At 41.6% G+C, this 15,301-nt stretch overlaps 1 protein-coding gene across 1 annotated transcript in view; it reads right to left on the reverse strand.

Annotated features, from left to right (window-relative positions):
• Positions 1–273: 273 nt before the first annotated feature.
• LOC132402164 (procollagen galactosyltransferase 2-like) overlaps positions 274–15,301 on the reverse strand; it is a 164,240-nt gene continuing 149,212 nt past the window's right edge. The window contains exons 9-12 of the mRNA XM_059984839.1: positions 13,972–14,104; positions 12,132–12,259; positions 9,658–9,864; positions 274–652 (exon numbers count right to left, since the gene is read on the reverse strand). Of these exons, the coding sequence (XP_059840822.1) occupies positions 379–652; positions 9,658–9,864; positions 12,132–12,259; positions 13,972–14,104 (742 nt within the window). The 3' untranslated portion in view covers positions 274–378. The remainder of the gene's footprint in view (positions 653–9,657; positions 9,865–12,131; positions 12,260–13,971; positions 14,105–15,301) is intronic.

Here is a 15,301-nt window from a genome sequence, read left to right on the forward strand (position 1 = left end):
GTATCCTCTACGGGCAGATATCAACGTGATGTTGCACAATGGCAGAAACACATGCTATCTCTTGGATAACACAGCAAACATTCCACACCCAACAGCCTTTTCTTAAAGGTAGTGGGTATTATGTAATAGGAGAAATGCAATGCAAAGACAGAGAAAATGGGGAAAAAAGTAATCACTTTCAAAATAATCAACATATTCAACATTAATTAATATTTAGCAACTAAAATTAACTGCTGTTGTATCACTGCGTTCAGTCAATTTTGTCACATTAGATTTTTCTTAGCTGCCTTCCAGAAGGCACTTTAACCAAATGATAACAGTGTGACAGAGAGATGTTGGGTCTGATCACTGATCAGAACCAGCCAGTGCAAGGGAGCATCAAAGTTCATCTCGAGAGGCTGTGCCAAGGGGGGATTGGGGCTGCAGTGCCTCAGTGTTCTGAGCTTCAGTACCAATCTCGCCCTGCTCTTTTGTTTTTTTGGAGAGTTTGCGGTTCCAGTCAGTTGCGATCTCGTCATTGTCCCAGATTACTGAGGTTTCGGTATCACTGACGTAACCTGGTTCTCCAGTGTAGTGCGTCGGGAAAATCAGCAGTGGCTCCACTGAAAAGGCTTTCAAATCACGAGGTTCATAGAACTTCTTATAATCTTCTCTGTGTAAAAAAAAATGAGGAATACAGTTACCTAAATTATACTGGGCACAATTCATTTTCTCAAGCTAACTGGCATAAGTCTACTACACAAAGATCCAAGCCTCATCAGTGTCACTTTAAACCCGGATTTGTTTTGCTGTTCAGGATAATGGACTCTATACATAATTCTCACTGCCTTGATAAAGCAGCCAACATAATCAAAGACCCCACCCCCCCCGGACGTTTTCTCTTCTCCCCTCTCCCATCAGGCAGAATATACAACAGCCTGAAAGCACACACAACCAGGATCAAGCACAGCTTCTATCCTGCTGTTGTAAGTCAGAAGTCAGATCCTCAATCTCACAACCTACCTCATGATCTTGCACCTTAATATTTATTTGCGCTGCACTTCCTCTGTAGCTTTTGCACTTTTTTCTGCAGGCTGTTATTGCTTTACCTTCTTTTCCCTCAATGCTTTACCTTCTTTTCCCTCAATGTGTGATTTGTATGAACAGTATGCAAGAAAAGCTTTTCATTGTATACTAATGCATGTGACAAGAGTAAAAAGCCAATAATTTAATAGGATAAATGCCATACAAAAGTGAATGAGGAAAACATATGAGGAAGTCAAGCCAATTTCTTTGTCTTAACATGATCAAAGAGCTAGCCTTCTGTGGCCTGGGGTTCCAAACATTGCTCATGCCATGGACCAATACCATTGAGAAAGGGGTCTGTGGACCCCAGGTTGGGAGCCCCTGCCCTAGACAATCTGAAATTCTTTAAAAGTATCTCATAGAAACATAGAAAATAGGTGCAAAAGCAGGCCATTCAGCCCTTCGAGCCTGCACCGCCATTCAGTATGATCATGGCTGATCATCCAACTCAGAACCCTGTACCTGCTTTCTCTCCATACCCCCTGATCCCTTTAGCCACAAGGGCCATATCTAACTTCCTCTTAAATATAGCCAATGAACTGGCCTCAACTATTTCCTGTGGCAGAGAATTCCACAGATTCACCACTCTCTGTGTGAAGAAGTTTTTCCTCATCTCAGTCCTAAAAGGCTTCCCCTTTATCCTTAAACTGTGACCCCTCATTCTGGACTTCCCCAACATCGGAACCAACCTTCCTGCATCTAGCCTGTCCAATCCCTTTAGAATTTTATACGTTTCAATAAGATCCCCCCTCAATCTTCTAAATTCCAGTGAGTATAAGCCTAGTCAATCCACTCTTTCTTCATATGAAAGTCTTGCCATCCCAGGAATCAATCTGGTGAACCTTCTCTGTACTTCCTCTATGGCAAGAATGTCTTTCCTCAGATTAGGGGACCAAAACTGCACACAATATTCTAGGTGCGGTCTCACCAAGGCCTTTTACAACTGCAGTAGAACCTCCCTGCTCCTGTACTCAAATCCTTTTGCTATGAATGCCAACATACCATTTGCCTTTTTCACTGCCTGCTGTACCTGCATGCCCACCTTCAATGACTGGTGTACAATGACGCTCAGGTCTCATTGCAGCTCCCCTTTTCCTAATCGGCCACCGTTCAGATAATAATCTGTTTTCCTGTTCTTGCAACCAAAGTGGATAACCTCACATTTATCCACATTAAATTGCATCTGCCATGAATTTGCCCACTCACCTAACCTATCCAAGTCACCCTGCATCCTCTTAGCATCCTCCTCACAGCTAACACTGCCGCCCAGCTTTGTGTCATCTGCAAACTTGGAAATGCTGCATTTACTTCCCTCGTCTAAATCATTAATATATATTGTAAACAACTGGGGTCCCTGCACTGAGCCTTGCGGTACACCACTAGTCACTGCCTGCCATTCTGTAAAGGTCCCGTTTACTCCCACACTTTGCTTCCTGTCTGCCAACCAATTCTCTATCCACGTCAATACCATACCTCCAATACCGTGTGCTTTAAGTTTGCACACTAATCTCCTGTGTGGAACCTTGCCAAAAGCCTTTTGAAAATCTAAATATACCACATCCACTGGCTCTCCCCTATCCACTCTATTAGTTACATCTTCAAAAAATTCTATAAGATTCGTCAGACATGATTTTCCTTTCACAAATCCATGCTGACTTTGTCCGATGATTTCACCTCTTTCCAAATGTGCTGTTATCACATCTTTGATAACCGACTCTAGCATTTTCCCCACCACCGATGTCAGACTAACTGGTCTATAATTCCCCGGTTTCTCGCTCCCTCCTTTTTTATCACTAATGCATCCACTATTTCCTGGGTTACTTCCTTAAGCACTCTGGGATGCAGACCATCTGGCCCTGGGGATTTATCTACCTTTAATCCCTTCAATTTACCTAACACCACTTCCCTACTAACATGTATTTCCCTCAGTTCCTCCATCTCACTAGACCCTTGGTCCCCTACTATTTCCGGAAGATTATTTATGTCCTCCTTAGTGAAGACAGAACCAAAGTAGTTATTCAATTGGTCTGCCATGTCTTTGTTCCCTATGATCAATTCACCTGTTTCTGACTGTAAAGAACCTACATTTGTCTTGACCAATCTTTTTCTTTTCACGTATCTATAAAAGCTTTTACAGTCAGTTTTTATGTTCCCTGCCAGATTTCTCTCATAATCTTTTTTTCCCTTTCCTAATTAAGCCCTTTGTCCTCCTCTGCTGGTCTCTGAATTTCTCCCAGTCCTCAGGTGTGCTGCTTTTTTTTGCTAATTTATATGTTTCTTCTTTGGACTTGATACTATCCCTAATTTCCCTTGTCAGCCACGGGTGCACTACCTTCCCTGGTTTATTCTTTTGCCAAACTGGGATGAACAATTGTTGTAGTTCATCCATGCGATCTTTAAATGCTTGCCATTGCATATCCACCGTCAACCCTTTAAATATCTTTTTCCAGTCTATCTTAGCTAATTCACGTCTCATACCTTCAAAGTTACCCTTCTTTAAGTTCCGAACCTTTGTTTCTGAATTAACTATGTCACCTTCCATCTTAATGAAGAATTCCACCATATTATGGTCACTCTTACCCAAGGGGCCTCGCACGACAAGATTGCTAACTAACCCTTCCTCATTGCTCAATACCCAGTCTAGAATGGCCTGCTCTGTAGTTGGTTCCTCGACATGTTGGTTCAGAAAACCATCCCGCATACATTCCAAGAAATCCACTTCCTCAGCACCCTTACCAATTTGGGTCACTCAATCTATATGTAGATTGAAGTCACCCATTATAACTACTGTTCCTTTATTGCACGCATTTCTAATTTCCTGTTTAATGCCATCCCCAACCTCACTACTACTGTTAGGTGGCCTGTACACAACTCCCACCAGCATTTTCTGCCCCTTAGTGTTATGCAGCTCTACCCATATCGATTCCACATCCTCCAGGCTAATGTCCTTCCTTTCTATTGCGTTAATCTCCTCTCTAACCAGCAATGCTACTCCACCTCCTTTTCTTTCCTGTCTATCCCTTCTGAATATTGAATATCCCTGGATGTTGAGCTCCCATCCTTGGTCATCCTGGAGCCATGTCTCTGTGATCCCAACTATATCATATTCATTAATAACTATCTGCACATTCAATTCATCCACCTTGTTACGAATGCTCCTCGCATTGACACACAAAGCCTTCAGGCTTGTTTTTACAACACTCTTAGCCCTTATACAATTATGTTAAAAAGTGGCTCTTTTTGCTTTTTGCCCTGGATTTGCCTGCCTGCCACTTTTACTTTTCACCTTACTACTTTTTGCTTTTACCCTCATTTTACACCCCTCTGTCTTTGCACTTGTTCCCATCCCCCTACCACATTAGTTTAAAGCCTCCTGAACAGCAGTAGCAAACGCTCCCCCTAGGACATTCAGTCCAGCCCAGGTGCAGACCGTCCTGTTTATATCAGTCCCACCTCCCCCAGAACTGGTTCCAATGCCCCAGAAATTTGAATCCCTCCCTCTTGCACCATTTTTCAAGCCATGTATTCAACTGAAATATCCTCCTATTTCTACTCTGACTAACACGTGGCACTGGTAGTAATCCAGAGATTATTACCTTCGTGGACCTACTTTTTAGTTTATCTCCTAACTCCCTAAATTCACCTTGTAGGACCTCATCCCGTTTTTTACCTATATCATTGGTACCTATGTTCACCCTCCCATTCCAGAATGTCCTGCAGCCGCTCAGAAACATCCTTGACCCTTGCACCAGGGAGGCAACATACCATCCTGGAGTCTAGTTTGCGGCCACAGAAACGCCTATCTATTCCCCTTACAATCGAATCCCCTATCACTATAGCTCTCCCACTCCTTTTCCTTCCCTCCTGTGCTGCAGAGCCACCCATGGCTATAAAGTGTATATACTGTTGTAATGTAGGAAGTATGGAAATAGAGCAATGGCAGAACCAGCCGAGCCACTGTCCATCGGTGCTGGAGACCTTGTTTAGGTGCTTTCCGTGTGGAGTTTGCACATTCTCTTGGTGATTGGTTACGTTTCCCATGGCTGCTCCAACTTCTTTCCATGTCCCAAAGGAGTGTGAGTTGTTACATCAATTAGCCACTGTAAATTGTCCTTGTTGGAAGTAAGTGATTGAACCTGGGGTGACTTAATTAGTATAATTATTGGTTGGTAATTGGCATGTAAACATCTCATTCTGTTCTGCTTCTCTCTATGACTATTGGACCAACAGTAAAATAAGAGCAATATTGAACAGTTTATTTATTTTTCTTCTGGTGTCATTGAAGTATCAGAATCAGTTTTATTATCACCAGCATGTGATATGAAGTTTGTTGACTTAGCAACAGCAGTTCAATGCAATACATAATCTTGCAGAGAGAAAAAAATAATTTTTTTTAAAGTAATCGATTATGGTATATATATATGTATTGAATAGATTAAAAAAACACGCCAAAACAGAAATACTATATATTTTTTTAAAAATTGAGGTAGTGTCCAAAGATTCAATGTCCATTTAGGAATCGGATGGCAGAGGGGAAGAAGCTGTTCCTGAATCACTGAGTGTGTGCCTTCAGGCTTCTGTATCTCCTACCTGATGGTAACAGTGAGAAAAGGGCATGTCCTGGGTGCTGGAAGTCCTAAATAATGGACGCTGCCATCTGAAACATTGCTACACTTCTCCCTGAAGATGTCCTGGGTACTTTATGGGCTAGTACCCAGAACTAGATTTACAACCTTTTGCAGCTTCCTTTGGTCCTGTGCAGTAGAACCCCCCCTCCCCCCACCTCCCACTACCTCCAATACCAGACAGTGATGCAGCCTGTCGGAATGCTCTTTATGGTACAACTATGGAAGTTTTTGAGTGCATTTGTTGACATGCCAAATCTCTTTAAACTCCAAGTAAAGTATAGCTGCTGTCTTGCCTTCTTTATAACTATTATCGATATGTTGGGACCAGGTTCGATCCTCAGAGATCTTGACACCCAGGAACCTGAAGTTGCTCACTCCTTCCACTTCTGATCCCACTATGAGGATTGGTATGTGTTCCTTCATCTTACCCTTCCTGAAGTCCACAATCAGCTCTTTTGTCTTACTGGCGTTGAGTGCCAGGTTGTTGCTACAGCACTACTCCACTAGTTGGCATAGCTCACTCCTGTATGCCCTCTCGTCACCAGCTGACATTCGTCATGTGTTTATAGAGAGTAGAGCGGTGGGCTAAGCACACTCCCTGAGGTGCGCCAGTGTCGATCGTCAGCAAGGAGGATATGTTATCACCGATCCGCACAAATTGTGGTCTTCCGGTTAGGAAGTCAAGGATCCAATTGCAGAGGGAGGTGCAGAGGCCCAGGTTCTGCAACTTCACAATCAGGACTGTGGGAATGATGGTATTAAATGCTGAGCTATAGTCGATGAACAGCATCCTGACGTAGGTGTTTGTGTTGTTCAGGTGGTCTAAAGCTCTGTGGAGAGCCATTGAGATTGTGTCTGCCGTTGACCTATTGTGGCAATAGGCAAATTGCAATGGGTCCAGGTCCTTGCTGAGGCAGGAGTTCAGTCTAGTCATGACCAACCTCTCAAAGCATTTCATCATTGTAGATGTGAGTGCTACCAGGCGATAGTCATCAAGGCAGCCCACATTATTCTTCTTAAGCACTGTTATAATGTTTGAAGCCTTTTTGAAGCAAGTAGGAACTTCTGCCCATAGTAGTGAGAGGTTGAAAATGTCCTTGAATACTCCCGCTAGTTGGTTGGCACAGGTTTTCAGAGCCTTACCAGGTACTCCATCGGGACCATCTGCTTTGCGAGGGTCCACTCTCTTTAAAGACAGTCTAACATCAGCCTCTGAGACAGAGATCACAGGGTCATCAAGTGCAGCAGGGATCTTCACAGCTGTAGTTGTGTTCTTCCTTTCAAAGCACCCATAGAAGGCATCGAATTCATCTGGTAGTGAAGCATCGCTGCCATACATGCGACTGGGTTTTGCTTTGTAGGAAGTAATGTCTTGTAGACCCTGCCAGAGTTGCATCCAATGTCGCCTCCAACCTCATTTGAAATTGTCTCTTCACCCTTGAAATAGCCCTCTGCAAATCATACCTGGTTTTCTGGTACAGGCCTGGGTCACCAGACTTGAATGCCACAGATCGAGCCTTCAGCAGACAACACACCTCCTGATTCATCCATGGCTTTTGATTTGGGAAGTACAGTAAGCTTTGTGGGCACACACTCATCCACACAGTAACAACTGCAGCATACTCATCCAGGTTCAAAGATGAATCCCTGAATACAGTCGTCCACCGATTCAAAGCAATCCTGTAGGTGCTCCTGTGCCTCCCTTGTCCAAACCTTCTTGGTCCTCACTGCTGGTGCTGCAGTCTTCAGTCTCTGCCTGTACTTGGGGAGTAGAAGTACAACCAGGTGATCAGACTTCCCGAAGTGAGGGCGTGGAATAGCATGGTAGGCATTTTTATTGGTGGTGTCGCAATGGTCCAGTGTGTTGTTTCCTCTGGTATTGCAAGTGATCTGTTGATGGTAATTGCTCAGTGATTTTTTTCAGACTGGCCTGGTTAAAATCTCCTAAAATGATGGTGAAGGCGTTAGCTTATGCAGTTTCATGCATGTTAATCCCATTACTCAGATCATCTAAAGCCTGCTTGACATTGGCCTGAGGTGGAATGTAAACTGCTACCAAAATGACCCCAGAGGACTCCTGTGGCAGGTAAAAAGGACGGCACTTTACTGCTACATATTCCAGGTCTGGTGAGCAGAATTGGGACAGCACTAATTAACCAGAAGATATACCTTTCTTTGAACCATGTCATGAGATCTTTTGCATTTGCCTTAAAACTCAAAGGGATTCTTGTTTATTAAACAGTGCAGCACTCCCTCAGTATGACACAGAGCTGTTCTTTCAGATAATGTGCTCCAAACAGTCTCAGAAAACTGTTGTCATTTCCTTTGGCCACGTCTGAGTGATGCTGACTGTTTAACGTGATTTAAGGACTGTGGCAGTTTTAAGTTCACATGCAAAAATCTCCTTCTACAAGAAATAGAATTTCAAAATTTTTAACCCAAAAGGGGCTTGGGACCTAAAGTACCATCACATACCTCTTTAAAAATGTTATTTTTGTTTTACTTTAGATTCTCTGTGTTTTACAAGCCTGTTTTAATTTGGTGCTTTATAAATGAAACTTGGTGAGACCAAATATAACTTAAGCTGTTACCAAAGATAAAATGAAGTAATATTAAAATAGTACAACACAGATTTACATAAAATATGTTCAGCCTTTCCTAATAGGTATGACCTCACTTTGAAAATTTCTCTGTGAACTATTTCAAAAATCCATCAATTGAAATTTCACTTGATCTGTCAGGGAAAAGAGATCCTGCATTCCAGCTTTCACCCTTCTGCATGCAAGCTAGTCCTGTCCGCAAGTTTACAACTCATATGCTCAGTATTTTTTTATTTTTTACTTGCAGTTTGTTTTAACATTGGCTGTCATTCTTTATCTGTTTATGTATAGTTTTTCATAAATTCTATTCGAATTCTTTTTTCCTACAAACGCCTGCAAGAAAATGAATCCCAAGGTGACATTAATGTACATATACTTTTACAGTAAATGATAGTAGCCTAGTGGTGGAAAAAAGAAATCTGTTTTGTTGACGGTAATCTGAGCTGGTAAGGGGAGCATTCTATCCCCTCAAATAAGACATTCAGTACACATCCTCCCAAACACCCAACTTGTGTACAGTCTTAAATAAAAACAGCATTTGGGAGTCTGACAGGATGCATTTGCTGGTTGCTGTGGCTTACAGGCAACCTCTGTCCTGTGGGAACTCAATTCTGGCTTGCAAATCATCATTTACAGGAATGAAATGCTTCTGAACCTGGAGAGAACTTGTCAGAGATCAATGATCATTCTTCAAAGACCTGGACCACTCCATTTTCTCTCAGCGACCATGAGGCAGGAGCTACAGAAGGCGTTCAAGTTCAAGAACAACTCCTTTCCTTTATCCATTTGGTACTTGCACAACACTAATCACTACCTCAATATAAAAACACCGCGATCATCTCGACCACTTTTCACCACAATGGACTGCTTTTTGTTATTCGAATTGTGTTCTCTCTTGTGTAATTTTGTACAATATATGTTTAATTTATTTTTTTTCTTGTGAATGCTGAGCCTCTGATCATATATGCTTGTGATACTACTGCAAGTAAGCTTGTCATTTGCACCTGTACATATATGTTTGTTTTACAGTAAACTCGACTTTGTCTTGTAGGTGGAAAAATGCTCTATCAAACAATTTGGCTGCAGCAAGCAAGCCTGCATGGATCAATTCTTAGTCTATCGAGGATGATGACAAAATGGACCAAATATAAGTTGAAGGCCATTGATGGCATTTCAGTACCCTACTGTTACTGAGTGGCCCTTCAGCTCTGCACCTCTGAAGAAGGATCTCCAATGAGAAAATTATGAAATCTCTAACCTCTAGTGCCATTATTCTCAGCATTATATTGGGTTAGAGCATCCTCTGATGTTCCTCTCATTACTGGAACCCACCTTCACCACCAAGTAGTCAGTCAGTCACTTACATGGGATGTTTATCGTACATGATGGGCAGAAATTCATCCACAGGCAACATCTTCCCAAGTGGCTCTGCTGCTAGCAGCTTTTTGGCTCCTTGCTGGGATATAACATAAGCCAGTGTCCAGTAGGAATAATCTGCTTCCACAAGGTTCATAATGCCGGGCACCGACTTCTCAGGTTGCTGCACTTGCATTCTCTTCCGGCCAATGTAGCTGAAGTCAAAGCAAGAAAGGAAAATGTAAGTGAATTTGCATGCAAGGAGCAGATCTTTGCAAGTTAAATATACATCCCGCATCAACTGAAAGCATGCCCTGTATAACACAGCGAGATGCAAATCTTTAATAGAGCCATAACCTCATATGGCACAGAAAGAGGCTGTCCAGCTTGTAATGTCCATGTTGCCCATCAAACTCCCATCTATACCAGCCCCATTTACCATTCCCTTCTGCACGCTATCTAGATAATGCTGTGGAAGTTCCTGCTTCTCGCACTCACTCAGGCAGTAAGTTACAAATTCCAGCTTCGTTCTGAGTGAAAAGATTGCTTCTAAACCTTTCACCCTGCACCTATACTGTTTATGTAAAGATGCATGTAGCCTGAATTTAAAACGTATGTACATAAGCTCTTTAACCGCAGCGTCTGGGTCGGGGGTCGGCAACCCGCGGCTCCGGAGCCACATGTGGCTCTTTTACGTCTGTGCTGCGGCTCCCTGTTGCTTTGGGAAAAAATTGGTCAGTATTTAATTAAAATGTATTTTATGTTAGTTTGTTAGTTTTTGAAATGTAATTCTAAATTTGAAGATTATGGTGATCTTGTACAATCTAAATAAGACGTTGTGGCGACCCATTTCCTGACACATCCGAACCGGCTCACAATTAGCCAGCGTTCAGGCTAAGGGAGATAGCCTACGGGGGTTTGTGAGTATGTGTCTTTTGCAGCATCCGCGCCCATGGGGGGCGGGTTGAGGGAGGCTTAAAAGCAAGGCTGTTTAGTTCGAATAAAGCTATCTTTGACTGCAGTTTACTGACCGCGTGTAGCACACCGCTACAACGTGTTTTTATCGCTGGCTGTCCAGAGGGGAGGTGCTGAAACGCTTTGTCGCGTGTCTGGAAGAAGTGAAAACTTTCCTGGGCAGCAAAGGGCTCACCTTTCCTGAGCTGGAACAGCCAGAGTGGCTGGAAAAGCTACACTTCATGGTAGACATGACAGCGCACCTGAACACGCTGAACACAGCTCTTCAGGGGTAAGGACATACAGCCTTGCACATGTTGGAGGATGTTTTGGCATTCGAGCGCAAGTTGACAGTGCTTGCCAGAGATTTACAGAAAGGCACATTGTCTCACTTCCCCAATTTGAGAGAGTTCAAACAAGGTCACGACATGATAAATTCGGAGTATTTACATTCTGCAATCATCGCAATGCAAACATCGTTTGGGAAACGCTTCTGTGAGTTCAGAGAGGAAAAAAACACATTATCCTTCCCGGTCACTCCCCTAAGCATCGATCCATCCCTACTGAATACGACTGCATTGTCAGGTGTGAGTCAACCTGACCAAGTATGATAAATATTTTAATTGCCTATTATTTTACGTATATTCATATGTTTTCATTGTTCAGTGAAATAGTCCTTTTATTTTTCAGGTTGACAGCTGGCTGACATTATTTTTGGTTTGCTGCTGGCGGCCAATTTAAGTTTGGCATTTTTCATAAATACAAGAAGGACTCAAATAGACGTTGAGTATTTTACTTAAAAGTAACCTTCAACCCAACGTCTTTTTTTCGGAGTTCAAAATGTTTTTGTTGCATGCAGAAATGTAATTTCGTTTTCTCTGCAGGAGTTCATCAATTTCATAAATGCAACACATTATAGTTTGTTTATACATAGCATAAAGGCAAAACAAAACGTTGTATGCAGTGTTATTTCATTTTAAATGTCAAACGGGTTTTGCGGCTCCCAGTGTTTTCTTTTCTGTGGGAAACGGGTCCAAGTGGCTCTTTCAGTGGTAAAGGTTGCTGACCCCTGGTCTGGGTGTTCAACATATATCATACAAGTTACTGTATTTGTTGTTTCAACATGTAATTTTGATCCCCAGTAAATCAATTAAACTCTGAGGAGTGAGACACACAGGTGTGTACACAGACAAAAGCATATAAATATACACACACACCCACACACACAAGGACATAGTGGGACTGGATGTTCCCTGAAGTTGTGGTGGAAGTTTCCAGCAATCCATGTGTAAGGTATGAGCCCATGACCATGACTATGACAGGTTGCTTGATTCCTAAATGTTCCTGAAGAAGACTTTCCAGGTGAGAACAGCTTTCATTAGATATTGTATTCATGTATCACACAAGGAAACAAATTATTGCTGGTTCTGTGGAAATCTAGTAAATAGTGATGAAATAAACAAATCCTGAGTTATTCAATCTTATGCCTTTTGAATCTGTGTTTTTTTTTATATACAATCAAACTCACATGAGATCCCAGTCCAGCTGGTTATCCTCGATATCTTCCATCAGCTTTGTTATCTTTCTTCTAAAGTGTGGCTTAAATCTATTATCGTCTTCTAGGACTAGAGCTTTCTTCAGCCCTCGGTCAATGACCTGAAAGAAGGAGACCCACTATATAATACATTTTAGCACAGACAGACTTCTGTTGCTTTGAGTGTAGAAGATTAAGGGATTGCAGAGCTTCACAGCCATTCAGCATGGAAAGACGTTCTGTTCAAAGAGTTTGTGCCAAGCATCAAGCACCCATTGTACACCAATGCTGAACTGCTCTGGATGGGGGCGGGCAGAGGGTGAGAAAACAACAGGGCGGAGTTTGGTGATCAGGAAAGTAATGAAAGCTGTGAGGGTGGGTAGAGAATAAACAATTTCCTCTATGGGACAGTTCAGAACAAGTTTCAAAGTTGGTTTGCTCCGGATGTCATCAAGGAGTGTTGTTGAAATCTGAAGCTCACCCCAGCAAGCCATTGTAACCATTCTGACCACACTCGGATATTGAACCTCAAACAGAATTTGACTTAGTATCACTGATACATGTAATGATATTTATTGTTCTGTGGGAATAGTACAGTGCAAGACATTTTTAAAAAAATCAATCCAAGAGTAGCATAGGAACCTCCCATTACCCCACTATTCATTTTTGTGTACAGCTCTGTCTTCATAATGAAGTTTCATAGAATATATATCAACAGTAATTACTAAATTAGAAAATTTAATTTTTTCAAAGTTCTCTGATTTTATGATATTTGGGGACCTTTCCTAAATTACTTTTCCAATTTATAAAGTTTAACAGTGCACAGACTTTTATGTATATTTTTATCTTCTCTTCTTAAGTGTATATGTTTTTTTTCTAATTATCATCCATCAGCTTTTTTCTTTGGTAGTTGGTAGGGGGTTGACTTTTTTTATATATAAAAAATTTCTTTTATGATGTATGACCTATCTTTAAATTTTGGATTACAGAGTGCTATACCTTTATGTGTTATGCTATAACATTTTGATCAATTTTATTACAATATATGAATGTACACAAGTTATGTTGAGATGTATCTATGTGTTGCACTCTGTAAATCTTTTTTTCTTCTGAATAAAAATATTGTAAAAAGAAAGATTTTATTTATAAAATATTTTAAAAATTGATATGTATGTTTAACATTTGAATACTGGTGAAGACTGGAAGCATTGAAGCTATTCGGAGCCAGATCAACCTTGAGACATAGACTTAACTATTTATTTCCATGGGATTTATTAATGGGAGACCAATTGTTATGCAGGGTCTCAACAACTGGATCAAAGCTAGTTGGTGAAGATCCCTCCCAGCTCAAGTAGTTAGTAGTTTGTTGAGCAGTTGTTCATTGTTCTGAGGAAATACTTGGCTATTGAAGTCAACCAAAACCCATCTTGGATGAGACTGGAGCATTTATGCAAGCAATACTGTGCTCGAGACACAGGTGGCGCTGTTTTCACTGTTTACTAAACAACCACCGCTCATAGAGCTGAGGTGACTGGTTACCTGTCTGGGTGTTCAAGCTCTGTAATTTTAACTGTAAAGAGCAAAATTTGAGATCCATTAATTTTAAAAAACTGTGAATGAGGATATTTTATCAAGTTCTGTCAAAACAGTTAATTGTGTACCAGATATTTACCATATATACCAGGTATTTGCAAAAGAAACAATTTCTGAATTTATAGAATGTTTTCACACTGAGCCACCAAGTGCAGAGAATATTGGCACAGACAGTTTACATGAAGTCAATTTCCAAGCAGCGGAAATATGTGAGTGCGCAAATTAGAATCCGTCTTCTTACCTCTTTCCAAATGTAATAATGGCTCAGGAAGCAGCCAATTTCTCCCCGTGTAAGTATTCGGCCTGAATATGGGTCATGGTAGCCTGGTAGCATTTCAATGTTAAGTGCTTTCAGGTGACTTGTATTGAGAGCTCTGTTGATACAAAACAGACAGGTACTGTATGTCACACTGTCATACTATGACTCTTTGGTAACAGAAGCTGAAATGGAATCTTCAGGATGCTCGGAGAGCACAGAATGAAAATGCATTTTGTGATTTTCTGGTTAGTCTCCTCCATTTCAGAATGCAGCAGCAATTTGCACCTTAATCTAATGCCCCACAATCTTAGCAATGCGAAGCTTACTATTTGAAAGTCAGTTATGAGCCTCAAGTGTATGTTTGGGTTTCAGTGGAAAGGTTAAGTCCACTTACCCATTTACGTATTACCCATCTCAATGTATCGTGTCCTGTGGGCACAACTGCCTAGGCTAGTTTTTATTCCCAATCTCCAATTATTTGTGAACTGAATGGTTAGCTCGGCCAATTCGGAGAACATGAAGGCAACCACATAGTCTACGAACCACTAATAGGCATCATAAAGTAAGGCCAGTTCATCTCATTGTTTGAAGGGAAAACTCAAAGACCAACACCATACCCCTTACTCAGGCTAGTTCCCAACTGCTTACTATGAATCCAAAAGTTTAGCATACAACAGCTTCATTCTTCAGCAGCTGTCCCTTGCTATGCTCATTTACGCTGGTTTCAGTCACTGCATTTTATATATAATTTTTTCATTTTAGAGTTATAGAGGGACATAGTGTGGAAATAGGCTCTTCAGCCCATCAAGTCCTTTCTGGCTATTAACTGTTGATTAACAGTAATACTGCATTATTCCAATTTTTATTCTCCTCACATTCTCATCAAAATTCTCCCAGATTGTTTCACTCACCTATACACTAGGGTCAACTTCATCATCATCATTATGTGCCGGTCGTATGATATGGGCGATCACGGTGACCTTGAATGTTGTTGGCAAATTTTTCTACAGAAGTGGTTTGCTATGCTTTCTCCTGGGCAGTGTCTTTACAAGACAGGTGACCTCAGCCATTATCAACACTCTTCAGAGATTGTCTGCCTGGTGTCAGTGATCGTATAACCAGGACCTATGATGGGCACCAGCTCCTCATATGAACATCCGCCACCTGCTCTCATGGCTTCAAATGACCCTGATCCAGAGGCTAAGCAAGTGCGACACCTTGCCCAAGGGTGACCTGCAGGCTGGTGGAGGGAAGGAGCACCTTACACCGCCTTTGGAACTTGCACTAGTCAATTAATCTGACAACCGCATGC

This window comes from Hypanus sabinus, chromosome 11 (genome assembly GCF_030144855.1).
Source record: "Hypanus sabinus isolate sHypSab1 chromosome 11, sHypSab1.hap1, whole genome shotgun sequence".
Taxonomy (NCBI): domain Eukaryota; kingdom Metazoa; phylum Chordata; class Chondrichthyes; order Myliobatiformes; family Dasyatidae; genus Hypanus; species Hypanus sabinus.